At 57.4% G+C, this 20,022-nt stretch overlaps 1 protein-coding gene and 1 pseudogene across 1 annotated transcript in view; one reads left to right on the plus strand and one right to left on the minus strand.

The window, feature by feature from the left end:
- COL11A2 (collagen type XI alpha 2 chain) overlaps positions 1-20,022 on the plus strand; it is a gene marked incomplete at its 5' end in the record, with an annotated part of 69,624 nt that overhangs the window by 21,768 nt on the left and 27,834 nt on the right. Inside the window, 19 exons of the mRNA XM_066613218.1 lie at positions 1,012-1,053; positions 1,498-1,560; positions 3,629-3,703; positions 4,761-4,847; positions 5,204-5,260; positions 7,643-7,696; positions 7,907-7,960; positions 8,055-8,108; positions 8,324-8,377; positions 8,941-8,994; positions 9,468-9,512; positions 11,142-11,195; positions 11,294-11,338; positions 11,737-11,790; positions 12,844-12,888; positions 13,015-13,068; positions 14,309-14,353; positions 16,606-16,659; positions 17,629-17,673. Coding sequence (XP_066469315.1) covers positions 1,012-1,053; positions 1,498-1,560; positions 3,629-3,703; positions 4,761-4,847; positions 5,204-5,260; positions 7,643-7,696; positions 7,907-7,960; positions 8,055-8,108; positions 8,324-8,377; positions 8,941-8,994; positions 9,468-9,512; positions 11,142-11,195; positions 11,294-11,338; positions 11,737-11,790; positions 12,844-12,888; positions 13,015-13,068; positions 14,309-14,353; positions 16,606-16,659; positions 17,629-17,673 — 1,035 coding nt within the window. The remainder of the gene's footprint in view (positions 1-1,011; positions 1,054-1,497; positions 1,561-3,628; positions 3,704-4,760; positions 4,848-5,203; positions 5,261-7,642; positions 7,697-7,906; positions 7,961-8,054; positions 8,109-8,323; positions 8,378-8,940; positions 8,995-9,467; positions 9,513-11,141; positions 11,196-11,293; positions 11,339-11,736; positions 11,791-12,843; positions 12,889-13,014; positions 13,069-14,308; positions 14,354-16,605; positions 16,660-17,628; positions 17,674-20,022) is intronic.
- On the minus strand, positions 650-767 carry LOC136643342 (5S ribosomal RNA; annotated as a pseudogene).

A 20,022-nucleotide genomic window follows, 5' to 3' on the forward strand; every position in this document is an offset into this window, starting at 1 on the left:
GGTAATGGGGGAGGGGGCTTGGGACGAGGACATTCATCACAGGTGGAGTGATTTGTAATGCCCTGCAGGGGGAAGCCTGGGGCTGTCTCCAGAGCAGAGCCCACAGACCCCCTGGCAGCAAAACGGGTGACATTTCCAGGCTGATTTGCAGCGGAGAGAGCAAGCGAAACAGAACCAGTGCCCCGAACACGCCTTGCTGGGAACACAGTCCCCCTCATTCGCTGCTCTGTCACCCTTGGAGTCCTGGTCCGTGCAATGACTGTAGTGTAAGCCAACGTGCCTTCCGCAGCCAGCCCTGGCAGACAGCCTGAGTGTCCCTGTGCTTTGAGCTGAAGCAGCCCCAGTGTGATGAAGTCGTCATTCCCGACTGGAGGAGGAAAGGCCCCACGGCCGGCCGCTCTCTCCTGCCTCTTCACCCAGGCAGGCAGTTTGGCTTCCCAGGCAATCAGCGCAGGCCAGTCTCAGTGGGTAGCTTGGCCACATCAGCCGCCAAGCACCAAATCTGTACCAGCATGTGGCTGTCTGGTGGTGCCATTTCCAGACCAAGGCCATTGCAGGAGGAGTTTCCGGCAGCTTTAACTGGCTGAACCAGCCTCTGAAGGCTTAGTGGTTGGTTGGCAACCTTCAGTCTCGAAAGACTATGGTCTAAGCCTACAGCATCCGGTATTCCCAGGCGGTCTCCCATCCAAGTACTAACCAGGCCTGACCCTGCTTAGCTTCCAAGATCAGACGAGATTGGGCATGTGCAGGGTAACAGTTGCTGCAGTGATGTCCAAAAATAGAGGTAATCATCTAAAAGGGGGGGGCAGAAGGCACTCCTCACAGACGGTGACCGGTGAGCAACCCCAGGAGCAACCCTGGGCAGTCCGTGAGGCTGAAGCAGGCTGCTTGCTTGCTTGTAATGCTTGTTTGCTGTTCTGGGTGATGATCTCAGAGTAGCCCCCCAAGGAAGAAGCTCTTGCCTCTGTCTGCTTCATGACCCCTGTCTGTCTGTCTCCTTTTTCCCTGTAGGGGATGTTGGTGGAAGGTGCCCCTGGCCCGGAAGGACCACCGGTAAGAGTCTGGGAGCCAGGCAGTGCATCCAGGAGGGATGGGATGGTGAAGGGGGCAGCTAGCGTAGCGGAAACCCCACCTTCTCCTGTCCCCAGTGAGTGCAGGAATCGCAACGGAGAGATGGATTGGGGTGTTTTGTGGCTATTTTGTCACTAACAGAATATTTGTGTGCCTTCGTTTCCACAAGAAAACGTCACAAAGCTGCTTCCGTAGGAACAGAGGCATTAAGAGTTCCCAGTCCCAAGGGGGCTGAGAACACCCTATAAAGGGCACTGGATGAGACAACAGGAATAAGTCCCTGGGAGGGGACAAATGGGAGGGGCAGTTGCTTTCCCACTCCCAACCCAAGAGAAGACCCACCACTTGCAGGGCCTCTCCTTGCCGAGGGGACAAACGTATCTTTCTGGACTGTCTGACGAAGCCTCTCTCTCTTCTGTCCCGCAGGGCATAAGTGGGCCGCCAGGCACCCAGGGCCCCCCAGGACCGTCTGGTGACACTGGGGAGAGGGTGAGTGTGAGGCTGGCACCCAGCATGGAAGGAGGCGAGAAGGTGTCCCCAGGGAGGAGTGCAGTGTCCATGCAAGGGGTGGTCTTTGTGTGTGGGATGCAGCCCCTTCCCTTAAGAACATAAGAACAGCCCCACTGGATCAGGCCATAGGCCCATCTAGTCCAGCTTCCTGTATCTCACAGCGGCCCACCAAATGCCCCAGGGAGCACACCAGGTAACAAGAGACCTCATCCTGGTGCCCTCCCTTGCATCTGGCATTCTGACGTAGCCCATTTCTAAATCAGGAGGTTGCGCATACACATCATGGCTTGTACCCCATAATGGATTTTTCCTCCAGAAATTGGTCCAAATCCCTCTTAAAGGCATCCAGGCCAGACGCCATCACCACATCTTGTGGCAAGGAGTTCCACAGACCGACCACACGCCGAGTAAAGAAATATTTTCTTTTGTCTGTCCTAACCCGCCCAACACTCAATTTTAGTGGATGTCCCCTGGTTCTGGTGTTATGTGAGAGTGTAAAGAGCATCTCTCTATCCACTCTGTCCATCCCCTGCATAATTTTGTGTGTCTCAATCATGTCCCCCCTCAGGCGTCTCTTTTCTAGGCTGAAGAGGCCCAAACGCCTTAGCCTCTCCTCATAAGGAAGGTGCCCCAGCCCCGAAATCATCTTAGGGCGCAATCCCAACCTGCGCTGGAGCAGGCAAGCCAGGAGGCTTGTGCTGCATCCAACGCAGGTTCGTTGTCTGCAGTGGCTCAGCCAGAGGCAAGGGGAAGCTCTTCCCCTTACCCCTGGGTAAGGGCTGCTCGCCTCAATGGGTCTCTTTGGACCTCTGGAGGTGGCGCAAGTCTGAGGAGAGTGGAGCGGCTTGAAGCCGCCCCGTTCTCCCCGGGGACGGGTGTTGGAATCCGACATAACTGCCAGGTCCCAGCCCCGTCCCCGGCTCCCCGCGCGCCTGCCCCAGAGGCCGCCCATTGCCTGCCCTCCCCCCGCCCAGAAGCGCCTCCTCCACGCCTCCCACGCGATGTCCTTTTTGAGATGTGGCGACCAGAACTGGACGCAATACTCCAGTGTGGCCTTCAGGTTCAGGGTGTGGGAAATGAGGAAGGGGACCTCTGAGGGCGGGTGGGGGTGGTGGCGATACCCTCATGGAAGCGTGGGAGGACACCGGCACGGAGATATAACTGCAGAGGAACACGGAATATGTGGGCTGAGGCTGACTCTGCTGTGCCTGTTCAAGCAGACGCCCCGGTTCCAGCCAGCTCTGCTCCTTAAGGAGGGCTCAGTGCTGTGGAAGCCACACCCTTAGAACTGGCAGTCTGCCCCCCCTCCATTTGCAGAGGTACATTGTGGTTGCTCAGTGCCGTGGGGAAGGCACTCTGCACATGCACAGAGACAGCTTTCCTCCCTTCACATGCCCTGTGGCTGAGGCTGGTTATTGCAGACAGGTTCTGGGGCTGAGCGTCAGTGAGACGGGTGGAGTGGCTTTCTTAGAAGCCCTTCTGCCAAGTTGCGTTTGGGGGCTTCTGGGGCAGGAATGGGTCCCAGAATCAGAGCCTGCAGAGCATCACTCCCGGACCTCCACCCAGAGACTGAGAGCCGAGAAGAAGCCTGGCTGGTGGGTCAGACCAGGAGGCTCCACCTCACCTGCCACCTTGTGGGCAGCAGCAGTCAGAAGCAGCTGGGAGCCTGGAGGCCACGACCTGCCCCTGCACTTTGCCTGAGCCAGCGAGGGGCATCCTAACCTGGACTCACGCAGCTTCAGTCATCGTGATGGGGCAGCCCGACCCCCTCACAGTCCTAGCCTGTCTGGGGCCCTGGAGAGGCACTGCTGCTTGGAGCTGGCTCTGCTGGGCGTGGGACCCCTCAGGCTTCCTTTGAGGTCAGACGGCTTCTTTGCTCCGGTGTTTGTGTCTCTGATCACTCCAGGCTCCTGTGATTGCAGCCACAGTGTGTTTCGTTGCTGCACATTTTGTGGGGCGTGTGCCTGTGTGTTTATCTGGGCCTATTTGCAAGCACACGGGGGGCTGCTTTCCACATGTCCACTCACTGATCTCCCTTCTCCCATAGGGGCCCCCAGGCCGCCCTGGACTCCCTGGATCGGATGGCGTCCCCGGACCCCCTGGCACCGCCATGATGCTGCCGGTGAGTCAGTAGCAGAGTTTGCCAGTTGGCTGGCTAATATTGGGAGCGTTTGCTTGGCAGGCTGCTGTTGAGGAGAGCTCTCCTTATCAGGCAGAATAGCGGAATGTGGACTCCAAGGACAGAACTTGCAGCCCCGTAATGAGAAATCCAGACAGGGCAGACGTCCACCACCAATAAGCCTGCATTTACAAATATTTACAGCAGCAGCAAGATAGTCACTTGCAGCACAGCGAACAGGGTACAGCAAATGCCACCTCCGCACACTTTCCAGGACTCACAAACGAGGGCTCTCACAGCTGTGCTTATAAGGAACCATGAGCCAGTCGGGACGGGCATCATCCTCCTCTTACCTCATCCCGTCTTGTGACCTGTGATCTCGTCTCATCAGCCAATGGAGACTTTCTTTTCAGAACGCGGCCCCCGTGTGTTTGGCTGGACACGGAGAGGACACCTCCAAAGCAGCCCTGCTGGGTAGAAACATGAAGTCCGTTTTCACCTCTCCTCAATTTTTCCTTGAGGCTGACTGACCTGATGGTGGCTGACGTGGGAGCTGAGGCCCGCTTGTCTCCTGACCAGCCCCCTCCCTGCGGGTCTGTCAGTGGGGCTCCTTTTGGCCCTTGAACCGGCTCCACGACTGTCTGCTCCCCCATGGACCTGCCAGGACCCCGCAGTCTGCCTCAGTTGGAGGCCTGGGGTGCCAGGGATGGCCCCAAGGCTCTGGCTCCCTCCACAGCGGTTTTGAAGCAGAAAATGCTTTGTTATTGCGCTTGGTCTTTGAACAGTGCGGTTTTGTCAGTGAAATTGTGACGGGCCTCCAGCTGCTCCTCTTTGCGGGTGTTTTGAATGTTGTCTTATTGTGATGTTGGTTCTGCACTCGCTAGTTTGCTTCTTGGGGTGTGGACAGGATGCCAGCCCCTCTGATGAAGAAATCGGCAATGAGCCTTGGAGGACGGGCTGCTCCCCCAGCCTCAAAGTGGAGGCGTTCAGTGCGGGATTTGGGGGGCAGGTGCCTCTTGTGGGGAAGCCGGGCTTCAGCGTTCTCTCCCCTCTTCTGCAGTTCCGCTTCGGGAGCAGCGGTGGCGGCAAGGGACCGGTGGTGGCGGCGCAAGAAGCCCAAGCAGAGGCCATCCTGCAGCAGGCCCGGGTGAGTCTGCTTGGGGGGGGGCTTCTCCTCACCCCTCCCAGGTTAGATCCCAAACTCCTCCCCCTTTTGGCCTCTCCACAAGGGAAATGTGCCGGCATCACAGTTACACCAGCGGGCATTTTTCCACCGCTGTGCCATTTTCCATCAGCGGGCAAAACTCTGTGCTGGAGGGCCAGTGGCTGCCGCATCATCTGTGGGGGGGTGTTGGTGGTCTTTAGGGCAGGATTAGGGTTAGGGGGGAATTCCTGGAGAAGATCTCAGGCCGCCACACTCCACACGTTTAGTTCCAGGGGCCCTTCCAGCATCACCCCTTGGATTGGTTGAAGTGTGACTCTCCCCCTTTCTTTTCCCCACAGCTGGCTTTGCGTGGCCCTCCAGGACCAATGGGGTACACTGGCCGTTCTGGACCCTTGGTGGGTATTTTGCCGGGGAAGGGGGTCTTCTGGGACAGAACAGGAGCTCACCTTGATGGCCGTGGGAGTGTGCCTGTGTGTTTGCGCTTAATCCTGCATCTCTTTGTCCATCTACATCGGCGTATTTCAGACAACAACTGCTGTGTGTGTGTCTTGGAATGAATGCTGTACTAGCGCAATCATCATCATCATGTCATCATCCGCTGCACTGTGTATTATCTCCTCCCTGTGCAAAGGGAGAAAAGCCTCATAAATCTCATGGGTGCTTTAAAAAGCTGCTGAGGGTGTCTGAAGGCAGATGTGCATAAAACTGACACAGCCACAAAGACCAAGGGAAACCCAGGGTGCTTGTCAGGTCACATTTCCAGGCTTCCTGCTGAGCAGTGGGTGGACTGTTTGGGGGGGGGAGGCTGGAGAGGTCACCTGCGCTGTCACCAGCCCCTCCATGTCAGGTGAGACAAGACCACTGCACTGTGCACAGTTCCTGCCTGAAAGAATTGTGGTGGGAGTTTACCACAACTGCCAAAAATCAGGACTTGAAAACAGAACAAAGAGGAGGACGGTGGCAGAAACGCAACAGTTTGTGGGGACGTTTGGGAGCCCGTCTTGCAAAGCACCAGCCTTGTGTGAACTGCTCCCAGTCCCAGTTCAGGATGGAAGTGCTTGATCATTACAGCTCAAATGGTTTAGGTTCCAGGAACCTAAAGAACCTCCTGACACCACACGAGACTGGGAGGCCAGGTGGGGAGACTCTTCTCCAGGTTCTGCCCCCTGAAGATGTCAGGCTGTAGGGAAGGGACATGCCCCAGTTGAGGAACTCCCCCCCCCCCCACCTGCCAAGGTGGCTGACTGGAGAGGGCAGTATTCCTGCTCTCTGTTTCAGAGTTTTTATTTATTGGCTGTTAGTTCATCATTTGTTGCTGCGCTTGTTTTAATTGGTTTTGATCTTGTCTTTTTCTTCTTATTTTAACTGCCTCAAGTGGCCCAACGGCTGAAAAGGCAGGTGCAAACATTGTAATGCCTCAGTGAACAGACACGGCTGGATTCACAGGACTAAGTAGAGAGCAAATGGCCTCAGCACTGGAGGCCCCAGCTGCATGCCTGTTCACCTGTAGGCATGTCGTGGAGGGGGACAGTTTGCATGTTGCAAGGATCTCTGCATGTGTCGGCATCTGGGCTCCCCGCATGCAGAGATCCAGCACGTTTTCTCCAGCACCTGAGTCTCTGCCTGTGGGAAATTTTGCTGTCTCCAAAGTCTGATCTCGGAAGCTAAGCAGGGTCAGGCCTGGTCAGTACTTGGATGGGAGACCGCCTGGGAATACCGGGTGCTGTAGGCTTATGCCAGAGTCTTTCGAGACTGAAGGTTGCCAAACAAAGTCACACTGAGAATGCAACCTGCCCCCTGCTCTGCTTTCCTTGGGCGAAGTTCCAGTTCAGGACTTCCCTTGGGCTGAGGGAAGAGAGTGGCTCTTGGGCCTGACCCCGGGGGGGGGGGGCTGTCCTTGGCCCCACAGGGCTTTGCTGCTGCATCACAGCCCAAAGGAGTTAGCATGTCCCTTCCCCCCCCCAGCCCTGCCTTGCCCTTCCTCTGTTGATTCCTTTCTGGTGATTTCAGATGGTGAATGCCTTGGGCAGGGGCTTCACTTGCTGCTTGTCCTTTGTGAAGCTCCAGACACGTGGGTGGGACTGTGTCAATAACAGGAAGATGCTTCACCCCTTGCTCTTGGTTCAGTTGCGTCCCCTTTCCCCAAGTAGCAGCATCCTGAGTGCCAAAAGTGCCAGGGGGGGCTCGGGGGGGGCCCAAACCTACTGACTGCCCAGCAGCCAAGAGTCTCCTCCTATTCCCAGACACAGTTAGCACAACTGCACCGGAGTGTGGAAGGAGGAGCTTTAATGGGACATTTGGTGGAGGTGTTTTGGCCACAGCCTTGCGGGTCACATGAGAATATGCTGTGCACCTTCCTCTCAGAGTCTGGCCCGCAGTGGTCTGCTCTTGCGTGGCCTCCTCTTTGGTGGCTGCAGCTGTGCGCAGGGTCCTGTTTTGTGTTGGTTTAGCCCGGTGGCTTCCCCCCCCCCGCCCTGTTGCTGTGTGGTGAAGTTGTTCACTGGTGTTTGCGAGGGAAAGATGCTGGCTTTGGCAGGAAATATGGAGGGGAGGAGGAGGGGACCTGGCTGAACATATCTCCCCTCCATGTCCCTTGCATTCTCAGCAAGGCCAGAGCTGCTCCAGCAAGCTGACTTGGGGGGGGGAGAACATTGAGGCCCCCAAAACTGCTCCCGGATTGCATGTCAGTCTAGAAATCGGGGAAGGGGAGCCACTGCGAAGCTGAATGAGGCGGGACGTGTCCCAATTAACGGGCCCTTTCTGTGTTTCTCTTCCAGGGCCAGCCTGGCAGCCCTGGCATGAAGGGGGAGCATGGAGACTTCGGGCCGCAGGTACCGTGACTGTGGTACCCTCTTCCCTGCCCCCCAGCCTTTCATGCAGCATCGGGTCACTCCTCCTGAGTTCCTCTGCCCCGGTCGCTGCTGCCTGCTGGAGCCCTGCCTCGTGGTTGAGAGGCAGAGCTCCGAGGCCTGAGCCCTGCGCTCCCCTTGGGAAATGGGGGATGCATCTGGGGCTCCTTCTCTCTTACTCTCTCTCTGCAGGGTCCGCGGGGCCCCCAGGGCTTGACTGGCCCCCCAGGAAAGCCGGGCAGGCGGGTAAGTGGTTGCAACGGATGAGGACTGAGATGCGGGCCTGAGGCAAAGGAAGCGGTCTCCTCTAACCATCCCTGTCTGTCTGCCTGTCCCACAGGGCCGTGCTGGTGCTGATGGGGCTCGAGGAATGCCCGGGGAACATGGCACCAAGGTGAGGGGGGCCCCCAAGCAGAGGGATCTGCACTCTGGTTCCAAAATATGCTCCTCCTGGCCCAGGGCAATCTCCAAGGGGGCTTTGTGGGGATGGTCTTCTTGCACTACTCCCTTGGGATTTGCCCTGTGTCACCCTTGTGGATCTCAGGGCCAAGGATCTGGTCTGAAGCAGAAGGATCTGGCCTTTCACTCTCTCTCCCCCTCTCTCTGCAGGGCGACCGTGGCTTTGACGGACTCCCTGGCCTGCCGGGGGACAAGGGGCATAGGGTAAGCGAGGGCGGGTGTTGCGCTGCGCTCTCCCTATTCCCCAGATCACCACAGTGCCTGAGATGAGCTCTGTGCGTCTTGCGCTCGGACTCGGGAGCGGATTAGCACAGCCGACCATTTCTGTTGCCCCCCCCAGCTCAAAAGAGCCACACAAAAGTTCTTTGCACCCCAAACCACACAAGTCCCAACACAGGGCTGCATGTGTGTGAACTCAGCAGAAACTCAGGCCCCCTGAATAGCCTCCCACATCTCCCCAGTGTCTGGCTGGCCCTGGGATGGTCTTTATTTTTTTGCCAGTCTCTGGGCCTTTCCACCAACTGCGCAGCATGCAGAAATCCAACAGGTGAAGCGTTTCCATCACTGCTGCTTGTGTCTGTTGCTTTTCATGTCTTGCTCAGCCTCTAAGGCCCGGGAGGCCTGGGCAGCAGGGCCCACACTCTCTAGCCCCATCCTAGAGTTCGCTAGAGGAGGCAGGGGAACAGTTGAGCCCAGACGCCAGGCTAGATGGGTCCCATGTGCCTTTTGCTCATGCTGACCATCACTCTCCTTTACCCCCCCCCCAGGGTGACACTGGCTCCCAGGGCCCCCCTGGCCCCCCAGGGGAAGATGGCGAGAGGGTAAGTTCTGGCAACGGATAGGGATGGTCTGGGGATGTGGTGAGGGGGGTGGGGTAGAGGAGCCACCTGAATAGTCTGGCAGGTGCAAGAGGGCAGGTTGCCCCTGCGGTGGAAAGTTGGGCTTGGGCAGAAATTCTGGCCTCAAAGAGGAGGAAGGAGAACCGGCTGCTGGTGCCTGGACCGCGTGGCTTTCTAGCCTGAAGAGCCTCGTTGAGATTTACAGCTTGATTTCAAGTACTGCAGAAGTGGCTTCTCCCTCCGCATCTTCTTCCTGCAGCTGCAGAAACTGAGCTCACGCATCCCCCCCCCCCAGCTGTTGAGACTGGCAGGGTGTGAAGCGACACCCTCCAGGCACTAGAGTAACTTTAGGGCCTTTGGCAAGAAGAAGAATGGTTTAGACGCTGTTTTTCGTGGGGCTGAGCCCTCCCACCGGCTCCCCCGTGACGTCCTCCTTGTCCTTTCTCTGCCTGCAGGGAGATGATGGCGAAGTTGGGCCCCGTGGGCTGCCTGGAGAACCGGTAGGTGCCCCCCACTCTCGCTGGCTTGCCAGCTGTCCCTCCTGCTGCAATGGGGCCTGGGGTTGGGGGGAGGCTGCCTGGGACTCCGTGGCGGACAAGAGGCAGGGTGATCCCAGCTGAGATGGGTCGGCTGTGGGGAGGGCAGGCCGCTGGAGACACAGCAGAGTCCCTGGTGCAGAGCCAGCGCCAGGAAGCCCAGGCCTGGGGCCTTGTCCTTGTACCTGGCAAGTGAGAGGGCAGGCCTGGTCTCTGGACTGCCACTCCAAACTGCTGGGTGGACTCCCACATAGAGAAGGCCTGTTTTCTGCGCGCAGGGAGGCCTTGCTCTCTTCTGGATCAGGATCTTTTTGGTCAAGGCAGTTCCCCTTCTGCGCTCTGTGGGAATCCAGGCCAGGCACTCGTTTCCCACCCCACCTGGGGGGCTGAGCCTCGGGTGGCCCAGTGGGCTGCCTTTGAGGCCACCTCTGTGCAGGTGCAGAGCCCGCCATGCCACACTTCCCGCGTCCAGCCGCTGCCAAATCTGCTTGAGAGGCAGCTTCAGGGCACCCTTGCTGGGCAGCCCAAGGCAAGTTCTTCTGGGTGACCCATTTTGGAAATGGGCTATGTCACATGCAAGGGAGGGCACCAGGATGAGGCCTCTTGTTATCTGGTGTGCTCCCTGGGGCATTTGGTGGGCCGCTGTGAGATACAGGAAGCTGGACTAGATGGGCCTATGGCCTGATCCAGTGGGGCTGTTCTTATGTTCTTAACTACAATTCCCAGGAAGCCTTGCAGGTCTCTTGTTATCTGGTGTGCTCGCTGGGGCATTTGGTGGGCTGCTGTGAGATACAGGAAGCTGGACTAGATGGGCCTGTGGCCTGATCCAGTGGGGCCGTTCTCATGAGTCTGCGGCCTCAGGAAGCCTAGCAGATGGTGAGCCGCATCAGAGCTCCTGGACGGGCAGGAGGGTGGCTTGTGCTTTGCAAACAGGATTTGCCTCTCCCAGAGCTCCAAAGAGCTGGGCTGGGAGGTGGGACGAGGACCTGGGAGCAGGAAACAGTGGAGGCCCAGTAGGGCTGTTCTCTCGGCTCCAGTGGGCCACACACAGGCACAGATGGGGCAAGCTCTGGTCCAGCACACTCTTACCCACAGTGGCCAAGCAGGTGCCCCCATGGAGACCCCTCAGGCCAGAGATGGAGGAGGGAATCCTCCTCCGTTTCATGAAGCTGGCATCGCTGACCCCCTTGAAAGGACCTCCTCCCTTCCTTTTAAAGCTCTCTCGGCCCCTGGCCGTCCACCCTTGGCCCTGGGCTCCATCCAGCTGCCCACTTGCTGTGTCCAGGGAGTCTTTCTCTGGTCTGTCCTGCAAGGACAGCTGAGGACGTTTCACTGCGTGATCCTCCCAAGTGCTGGCCTTGTGAGAGAGGGAGGCAAACCTCTAGCCTTGGGTGATCCTTCTCTTCCCCCTCCAACGGTGGTCTCTTCTGACCTTGCAAACGCAGCTCATCTCCAGGACCACCACTTGCCAAATGGTGAATGATGGTTCAGGGTGCAGGCAAAGCAACCCTCTGCCTTTGCTCACGTGTGCACATGCAAACACGCACAGACCTCCTTGTGCCCTGACCTGCCCCCTTTTCTCCTTCTCTGCAGGGACCCAGAGGTTTGCTCGGGCCAAAAGGGCCCCCGGGGATCCCAGGCCCTCCGGTAAGTGTTGGGGGAGGGGGTCCCGCTGCCTCCCAGAGCTGCACTCCCCCCAGCTCTGCCACTGACCGTGTGTCTCTCTCCATCTTTGTGGCCCACAGGGCGTGCGTGGCATGGATGGGCCGCACGGGCCAAAGGGGCACCTGGTGAGTCTCCGTGGGGGTGTGTGTGTCCTGGTGGGTCACCAACAACAGTGTGACCAGCTGTGAAGTGCTGGACTCTGCAGGAACCAGGCTTCAGTCTCCTCCTGGGCCTTTACCCAATAGTCCCCCCCCCCCAGCTTAAAGCAGGCTGGCACATTCCATGGCCTGTTCCGCACTGCACTGAGCTGCTCCATTGGGCTGGGAGGCTTCTCCCCCTAAGGTCTATTCTGCCCCTGCCTGGCTTGGTTGGAGGCAGTGCCTTTGGGGCCTGTGCTTGGCCTTCCGTTGTGTGGCTGGCCCAATGTGGCCCCAGCTGCAGCATCCCCCTTAGTCCCCCCCCATGCTGCAGAGGGCACTCTGCTTGCGGATGACACCCTTGCTCTTCCCCTTCATCTTGGCAGGGACCGCAAGGAGAGCCAGGCCCGCCTGGACTGCAGGGCACTCCAGGAACCCAGGTACGTGAGGACTGCTGGGAGCTGGGCACCTGCTGGGTGGGGTCAGGGCAAGGCCGTCTCGTGGGTGACCCTCCTTCCCATGAAGGTCCGCCACAGGCCCCAAAGGGAGCCCACGAGCGGCGTGGGAGGAGATGGCAGCGAGCACATCTGGCTTGGGAGAGAGCGGTGGGGTCAACTGCTGAATTTGTGCAGCCCCCGTCTGAAAAGGAGTCTTGCTGGCAGTGGTGACCTCACAGCCAGCTGCCAATAGGCACTGTGCACTGAGGAATGACGGCGGTGTTTGCCGTGGGATTTATATCTCGCGGCACTGGAGATCCCAGTGATCTCCAGAAATGTGGCTGGGCTGGGCTGGGAAAGGAGCACAGAGGGTTGCAGAGTGGGGTATTTGGGGGGGGGGGGTGCTGGGCAGTGTAGAGTGGCTATCCTTGATGTCTCATTCTCCGTGGCCAAATCCTGCCTGTGCTCCACTTAAAAGGAGGGGTGGGACTTGAAGCCCTAGAAACGTATGTGCAGGTGAGGCCGCCCCTTTCACCCGCTGGGATCTCCTCAGGGTTTTCTTCAACCCCTCCTGGCACTACTGCCAAGGACTGTGCCAGGACCTTCTGTGCACAAAGCAGAGCTGGCTCTGCCCTTGGGCAATGCCCCCCCCCCCACGTTCAGGAGTTGGGCTGGCCCAAGAGCTCCTGGTGTCTGAGGTGGTGACAGTTGGCCTCTCCCCCCCCCCCCCGAACTGGAACTAGGAGAGAGCCAGCCCTCTCCTCTCCCCTCCTCCAAACCTCCTCTCCGGGTGAAGTGAGTGGGCGGGCAGAGGTGGTCTCCCTCCAGCATCTGCTTGCCTGTGGTGACCACCTTGGTCTTGGCGCAAGGACTTGCCAGCAAGTGGAGCCCCTGGTCCAAAGGGCAATAGGAGACCCTTCACGTCTTGGCAAAAGAAGGGAAGAAGTTTGCCCACTTCCTGCTGAGGCCTTGGCTGGCTGGCTGGGTCCTTGCAAAGAGGGGGTGGTCTGGCCGCTGGGTCTCTTCACTATGAGCATCGCTCTGTGTCTCTTGCAGGGGCTAGCGGGACCGCAAGGCGCCATGGGGCCCCCTGGGGAAAAGGTGAGTGGGGCCAGGTCCCATATGGCTGCCTGGCCTGGTCCAAGGTGCCAGCCTGGGCGGAGAGGGGTGATCGGGGCTCGGTTGTTATGGCCCTGCTGATCAGGCTGCTTCTCTCTTCTCTTGCAGGGCCCTAGAGGGAAGCCTGGGCTCCCTGGAATGCCTGGCTCTGACGGCCCCCCGGTAAGCACCTGCCCCTGACCCCCCAAGCCTCCCTGGGCTCTGTCGCTTATACTTCCCCCCCATCACCACCATGCACCACTCTTCTCTACTCTCTCTGGGATATCAAACTGAGAGAGGATGTGGCCTTGCGGTCAAGCTTTGAACAGGAAGGGGCCTGCCCTGGTGTCCTGTGGCTTCCTCTGCCTGGCACATTCATTCCAGGCCAAGAAGATGCTGGCCAGTGATTGCACCCAGGTGTCCAGCGGTAACATGCCCCAGGCTTGCGGACGTGCCCATGTGACTGCCTCTGGACAGGATGTTTACCCTGACTCTGGTGGGCAGCTGGGTGGTGGTCTCCAGGACAGCAATGAGGAGGACCCCCCCCTTTGGGCACCCTGCTGTTTACCCCCACCCCAAGAGCAGATCAAGGCCACACATGCCATCATGCCCTGGCTGCATGTGGGGGAGGGTTGAGGTCCCACTGCAGAGTCAAGGGCCACGTTTGCTCAGCTGGGGTCTGCCTGCCCATAGCCTGAGGGGGACAAAGGAGCCAGAACAATCTTGATCGACTTCCCTTTTCTCATAAGATCAAAACTTAAGCAGCAGAAACCTTTGCCTGCCAGGACAGTCAGGCTGGTGCAGTGGTTCTGGTGTTGGACTTAGACCTGAAAGGTCCAGGTTCAAATCCCTGCTCAACCATGAAGCTTCCTGGGTGACCTTGGGCCAGTCACTCTCCCAGTCACACACTTAGCCTCACCTGCTTCACAAGGTGGTTGTGAGGACAAAAGGTGAGGAGAGACCAGGTGCGCTGCCCTGAGCTCAGTGGAAGAAGGATGGAATAGAAATGCGAACAAAGAATAAATACATGCTAGCAGCAGCAGCATGAAAAACACAGCGAAAGCCCCTTCAATGCCACCCCGCACCCGAACTCCAAAGAAGAAACTGAAGCAGGAAAGTGTTTAGCCCCTGAAGGGAGAGGGCAGCTTGTAACTCACCATGGATTGATTTTCACAACTGTGGTGTCACCACAGAAAAGGCCCTGCTTCTCATTGCCACCCCCCCAACCTGCGTTAAAGGCAGCACACATAGGAGGTCCCTCTTAGAGGATCTTTGGGGCAGGCTGAATCCATGGTAGTAAGCGCTGGCTCCCAAAGCTGGGCAAAAGCTCCAGGGATCTCCTTTAAGCACTGGGATTCCAAAAGAGGGTAGCTGAGTCTTGCTTGCTCACTCATGTTGCTCTCCTCCTTTCTGCTTCTTCTAGGGCCACCCTGGCAAAGAAGGGCACCCTGGCACCAAAGGAAACCAGGTAAGTGGGAAAGCATTCTCAGGTGATGCCTGAAGACCTGTTCTCTAGCTGGAGGGTTCAGGGAGATGTGTGGATTGATAGATGGGACAGGGTCAGGCGGACGGACATGCACACACACACACAACATCAGAGGGCACCAGGATGCAGGTCTCTTGTTGTCTTGTGTGCCCCCTGGGGCATTTGATGGGCTGCTGTGAGATGCAGAAGGCTGGACTGGATGGGCCTGTGGCCTGATCCAGCTGGGCTGTTCTTATGTGCAAGCCCTAGCTTTGCAGGGTGATGGCCCCCAGGTGCCCCCCAGTACTGTATGTGTTGTTTGGGCAGCTGCACTGCAGACATCTCTGAATCCTGGAGTCCAGCTCTGGCTGGGTGCAGAACACACTGCCCTAATATATGCTGACTGAGTGCTGGGATGCTTTGCAAAAAGACGCACGGATCCTTGCCACATCCAAGACAGGCTACGTGCTTATTGCACACTCCACTGTCCCCAAAAGACATGTGGTGGGGCCTCGGCATCCCGTCTTTGAAACGAGAATCCCTGGGCCTATCTCAGCATTGGCCTGATCCAGTGCTGTTGTGAATACAGAAACGGCTCTCTGGGCTCAAAAGTGCTGTGCTTGTAGACTGCGTGAACATCTTCTCTGTCCTGGTAGCACAAGAGCAACTGGCTCAGAGAGACAGCATGGGGTAGTGGTGACAGGCTTGGCCCAAGAGTACGGAGCTCTGCTTCACATCCCCCACCCAGAAATTCAGTTCCTTCTGGGAGCCAGCCACAGCTTTCAGCCGCACCTTCCTTGCAGGGCTGTTGTGAATATGGAAAGGGGCCTAGAGTTCCGCTCCCCTGAGCTCCTTGGCAGCAGGAGTCCAGAGGCCCACGGCATCTTTGAGACAAGCATGTCTGATAGTCTCCCCACGTGTGCCTTTAGGGGGCCCCAGAACTCCCCCAAAGCCAGCAGTGCGGTCCTGAAGGTCCTTTGCCTCCCCCACCCCAAGGCCTGCAAGGCTCTGCAGTCGCCATGTCCCAGCTGGGAAGGGGCTGCTTGCTTGGAGACGCTGCCCAGAGGCTGCCTGGTAACTTGGGCCTGCTGCTTCTTTGGCCGCCTTTGTCAGCTTTTGAGCCACGGTTGCCTTGAAGGTCCTCTTTGGTGCAGTGAGGATCAGGATAGATGTTTGGGGAGTGAGTTCAGGCTTTGCCAAAGCGGAGCAAAGCTGCCCCCATGCGCTGCAGCTTTGCCAAGGCACAAAGACAGGGTGGGCGTAGGGCTGCGCATGGAATGCAGGTTCTCCAGTTGTGCATTCCGGGTGCCTGGGCTGAAGGATGGCTTATTTCTCAGTGAGGGCCACTCACCTAATATGCCCTTTCCAGCCACCAGGTGGCAGCAGAGGTGCTCCAGAGCATCCCTGTTCAGTGCCCCGTTCCCACCAGCAGGGGGCAGCAGTGCAGATGAACAACCACATCATCTGGGCTGAACACATTCTGCAGAGCCTTGTAGCCCCTTGAAGACTCACCTACGGGTTTCAGCAGGAGCTTCCAGGGACCGTGCAGGGCCCTGAGAACACAGCTTTGGTCTCTGGGGCACGACAAGGGCTCTTCCTGGTTTTACTGCAAGAGAGTAAGGTGGCTGTCACTTCTGCCTTTAGCGGACGGCAGTCAGACTCAGTGAGGTGGGGCATACCCTCCCCTGAGACCCTCCCTGCAGAACAGAGGAGCTTTTGCAGTGACCCCTCTGCTGTAACACCAGAGTTCTCCAGGAGAGCCATGGCCGCAGGGCGGGAGGTGGGCACCTGGCCTAAAGCGTGCCTGGAATCTGCACCAGTGGAACTTCTGCCTGCCAGGAAGCTGGCAAAAGGCCCAGGGGGTCAAGTCAATGGGACAGAAGAGTCGCTACCCTGATCTGTAGGGCTGCCGTGTTGAATCAATGAATTGATGAATCAATGAATTTTAAAAGTGTCGCAATTAATTATGAAATAATTTTTAAAATCTTGAATTTAATGGTTCAATGGAAGCACCTCTCAAACCTGCACTTGCCAAGCACTGTCTTAGCAGAGGCATCTCCCCCATTGTCTTCAGTGATGGGGGCCGCTTGAGACCCACACCTGCTGATTACTTGCTGACTTTGATCAACTCATCAGTGACTTGGGTGCCAACAGTCCTGCCTATGGCAGGAGGGCGGGTGTGGGGTGCCCCCTCCACCACCTCCTCCTGCCTCTCAGTTTGCCTTTCCCGACCTGCTCCTTCTTCTCTCTTCCAGGGCCCGTCTGGTCCTCAGGGTCCTGTTGGCTACCCAGGCCCCCGGGGTGCCAAGGTAAGCACTTGCCCGCCTGCCCCACTCCTACACAACTGCCTTTTCTGTCGAGGTTACTGGAACGTGTTACTTGTGTGCAGCAGGAGGGGGGGTTTGGAAGGGGCATGTGTGACGGGGTCTTGGCTGTTGCACCAGAAGTGGGGGAAGTGCCGGAGTGCTGCTTCACCACCCCCAGAGCACAGGGAGAGAGCTGGTGAATGCAGATGAGACACAATCAAGGGGCATGGGCTTCTTTTCCTTTAAAGAGCAGAATAAAACTCACAGGTGAAACTTTGCTCATCACTGCACTTCCAGGCCAGGGCAATGGCTTTACCAGTTGAATGTTGGCTTGTCACATGGGCATGGCTCTTAACTAAGCAGCAACTGTGCCTAAGTGCAGGTCACCGACTCAACCCTGCTCTACCCTGGCTCAGGCCTGCCTCCCTCTCCCTCTCCAAGATCCTCCTTGGGTCAGTATCTTGACTGTGACCCTCTTGGGGCAGGGACCTGCCCTCCCAGTCTTGCAAAGGACCAGGAGGGTGGAAGGGGGCTGTGCCAGACATGTGTTTGCACATGGATAGCGCTGTTTTTATTATCCTAATATTTCAGCACAGAAGCCCTGCTAGGAAAAGGGGGCCACACTACATAATAAATGGTTGGCAACCTTCAGTCTGGAAAGACCGTGGTCGAAGCCTACAGCACCCGGGATTCCCAGGCGGTCTCCCATCCAAGTACTAACCAGCCCTGACCCTGCTTAGCTTCCGAGATCAGACAGTTGCTGCACACATAATAAATAAGGTCCTATAAGAGTGTCGCACAGACGGAGGCCTCCCCCCGCCCCCCACCCTGGTTTGCCCAGAATAGGCAGCAGCCCCCACTTTCCCCCAGTGGGACTGAACAGCAGCAAGACTGGGTCAGTCCCCCTTCTTCTTTCCAGCACGCAGCCCTGCCCACACCTGCCTCCTCACCCCTGTTTCTTCCTCTCCTCAGGGCATGGAAGGCATTCGTGGCCTGAAGGGACACAAGGGTGAAAAGGTGAGTTTCCCAGCATGGAGATGGCCTTGCAAAGGAAACTGGGAAGGGGAAAAGCCATCCTTCTGGCTGAGGTGGTCCAAAGGGCAAGGGCTCTGTCCTTCAGGGAGCAGCGGTTGTCAGGATCTCTCCCGCAGCTGGGGGGAGGGGCCCAGTCAGAGGTGTCTTCAGGCAGGACTTCTTGTGTCTCTTGTCACTCAAGCTGTGCTTCTGTCCCTTTCTCTGAGGGGAGGGGAAGTCTCCTAGGAAAACTCTTTCCTCTTTCCCGGAGTCACTGGGGTCAGCACTCCTCTTCAGGGCAAAGACATGACTCCACAAGCCTCTTTGGGACTCACCTTAGTTTGTTTGCAGCCTTGAGTTGTGAAATGCAACAGCTGAAAGGCAGGGAGGCCAGCCTACAGCTGGAAGAGGAGCTGGGTGGGTGGGGGGACAGCAGAGCAAAGGTTAACAGCCCAACCCACTGGGGCTGCTGTGTCCACAGAATGCATGTTCCAGTGGCACAGTATGGCCATTGCAGAACATGACATGCCACTGAGCACAGCCTGCTTGTCATTGTAAACAGGGAGTTTCCTGCCACAGGAAATAGTGGAGATGGAAAAGGTGTAAAAGAGAGCGACTAAGATGATTGCTGGGCTGGGGCACCTTCCTTATGAGGAAAGGCTACGGCGTTTGGGCCTCTTCAGCCTGAGGGGGGGACATGATTGAGACATACAAAATTATGCAGGGGATGGACAGAGTGGATAGGGAGATTCTCTTTACACTCTCACATGACACCAGAACCAGGGACAGCCACTAAAGTTGGGTGTTGGGAGGGTTAGGACAGACAAAAGAAAATATTTCTTTACTCAGCGTGTGGTCGGTCTGTGGAACTCCTTGCCACAGGATGTGATGATGGCATCTGACCTGGATGCCTTTAAAAGGGGATTGGACAAATTTCTGGAGGACAATTTGGCTCTGGCACCGGCACTTTGGTGTGGGGCGGGAAGTGGTGGATGGAATGGAACAGAAACCGGGACAGAGATGGGGTGTGATGAGGGCAGGAAGGGAACAGTATCAGCAGCAGTGATATTTTTTTACCCAGTGTGTAATTAATCTGTGGAACTCCCTGCCACAGGAAGTGGTGATGGCATCTTGCCTAGATGCCTTTAAGAGGGGTTTGGACAAATTTCTGGAGGAAAAGTCCATCATGGGTTACAAGTCATGTAAGGTGTGTGCAAGCTTCTGATTTTAGAAGCAGACTTCCTCAGAATGCCAAATATAGGGGAGCCACCCAGACGCAGGTTGTGTCTTGTCTTGTGTGCTCCCTGAAGCACTTGGTGAGCCACTGTGGGATACAGGAAGTTGGATTAGATGGACCTTTGGCTTGATCCAGCAGAGCTCTTCTTATGTTCTTAATCAGTGGCTCCTCTGATCCACTGCAAAATGGCTGGCATGGGTCTGAGTAGACCCATTGGAGCAGGTGAGGTTTGCCCCGGGGCAAGGGAACAAAAGCTTCCTTACCTCAAGAAAATTCCCCCATGGGGTGCAATGCCTGCCGTGTTGGCACAGCTGCATCGGTGCTGGAGAAGGTTATGTTGGGTGGGGCTGCCCAGTGGCAGATCCCAGCAGAAAGTGAGCTCTCTTGAGCAGACTTACTTCAAAGTAGACATGCTCAGGATGGTGCAGAGAAAAGCCTGGGTGAATGAGAAAGATGGAAAGGTTCAGGTCAAGGCGGGCCCCATTTGGGAAGCAGCCGCTGCAAGCATGAAAGCCCTTTCCTAGTCGTCCCCCCGCCTTGTCCCAGGCGGTCTCAGAAGGTGACCTTAACACCTGGGCAGTCTTGTCCAGATGGCTGGAGTGGCAGCCCATTGCATGCTGCTTTGGCCAGCAGTCTTGTGAAGGAAGGGCAAATCTGAGAGCAGAACTAGGGCCAGTGAGTGCAGACTGCAAGAGGAGAGATTCTGGCTGGACAACAGGAAGATGGTCAGAGCCGTTTGCAGAGGAAGGGGGTGGGTTCTCCCTCGCGGGAGATCTTCATGCAGACCGGCCCCTGCTGGAGACGCTCTAGAGCAGCCTTTCTCGACCAGTGGGACTCGGACCACCGGTGGTACTTGAGGTGGGGTCTGATGCTGTGCATGGGGTCGCCAGACCCCCACTGCCCGGCAGCGAGACCAGCAGTGCAACACGACAAGCAGCAGCGGAACTCCAGCGTGCACTTTTCACGACTTCAGAAATGCCCTGAGCCTCTTACCTGTGTGGTCGTTTCGAGTCTGTCCTCCCAGTCTGGCAGTTGCTTCTAGTGGTGCTTCCAGTAGGTGAACCGTGCGAAGTGGGGGAGAAACGTTGAGCGACACTGCTGCAGGAGGAGTTCCT

The sequence above is a fragment of the Tiliqua scincoides genome, chromosome 2 (assembly GCF_035046505.1).
Source record: "Tiliqua scincoides isolate rTilSci1 chromosome 2, rTilSci1.hap2, whole genome shotgun sequence".
NCBI lineage: Eukaryota > Metazoa > Chordata > Lepidosauria > Squamata > Scincidae > Tiliqua > Tiliqua scincoides.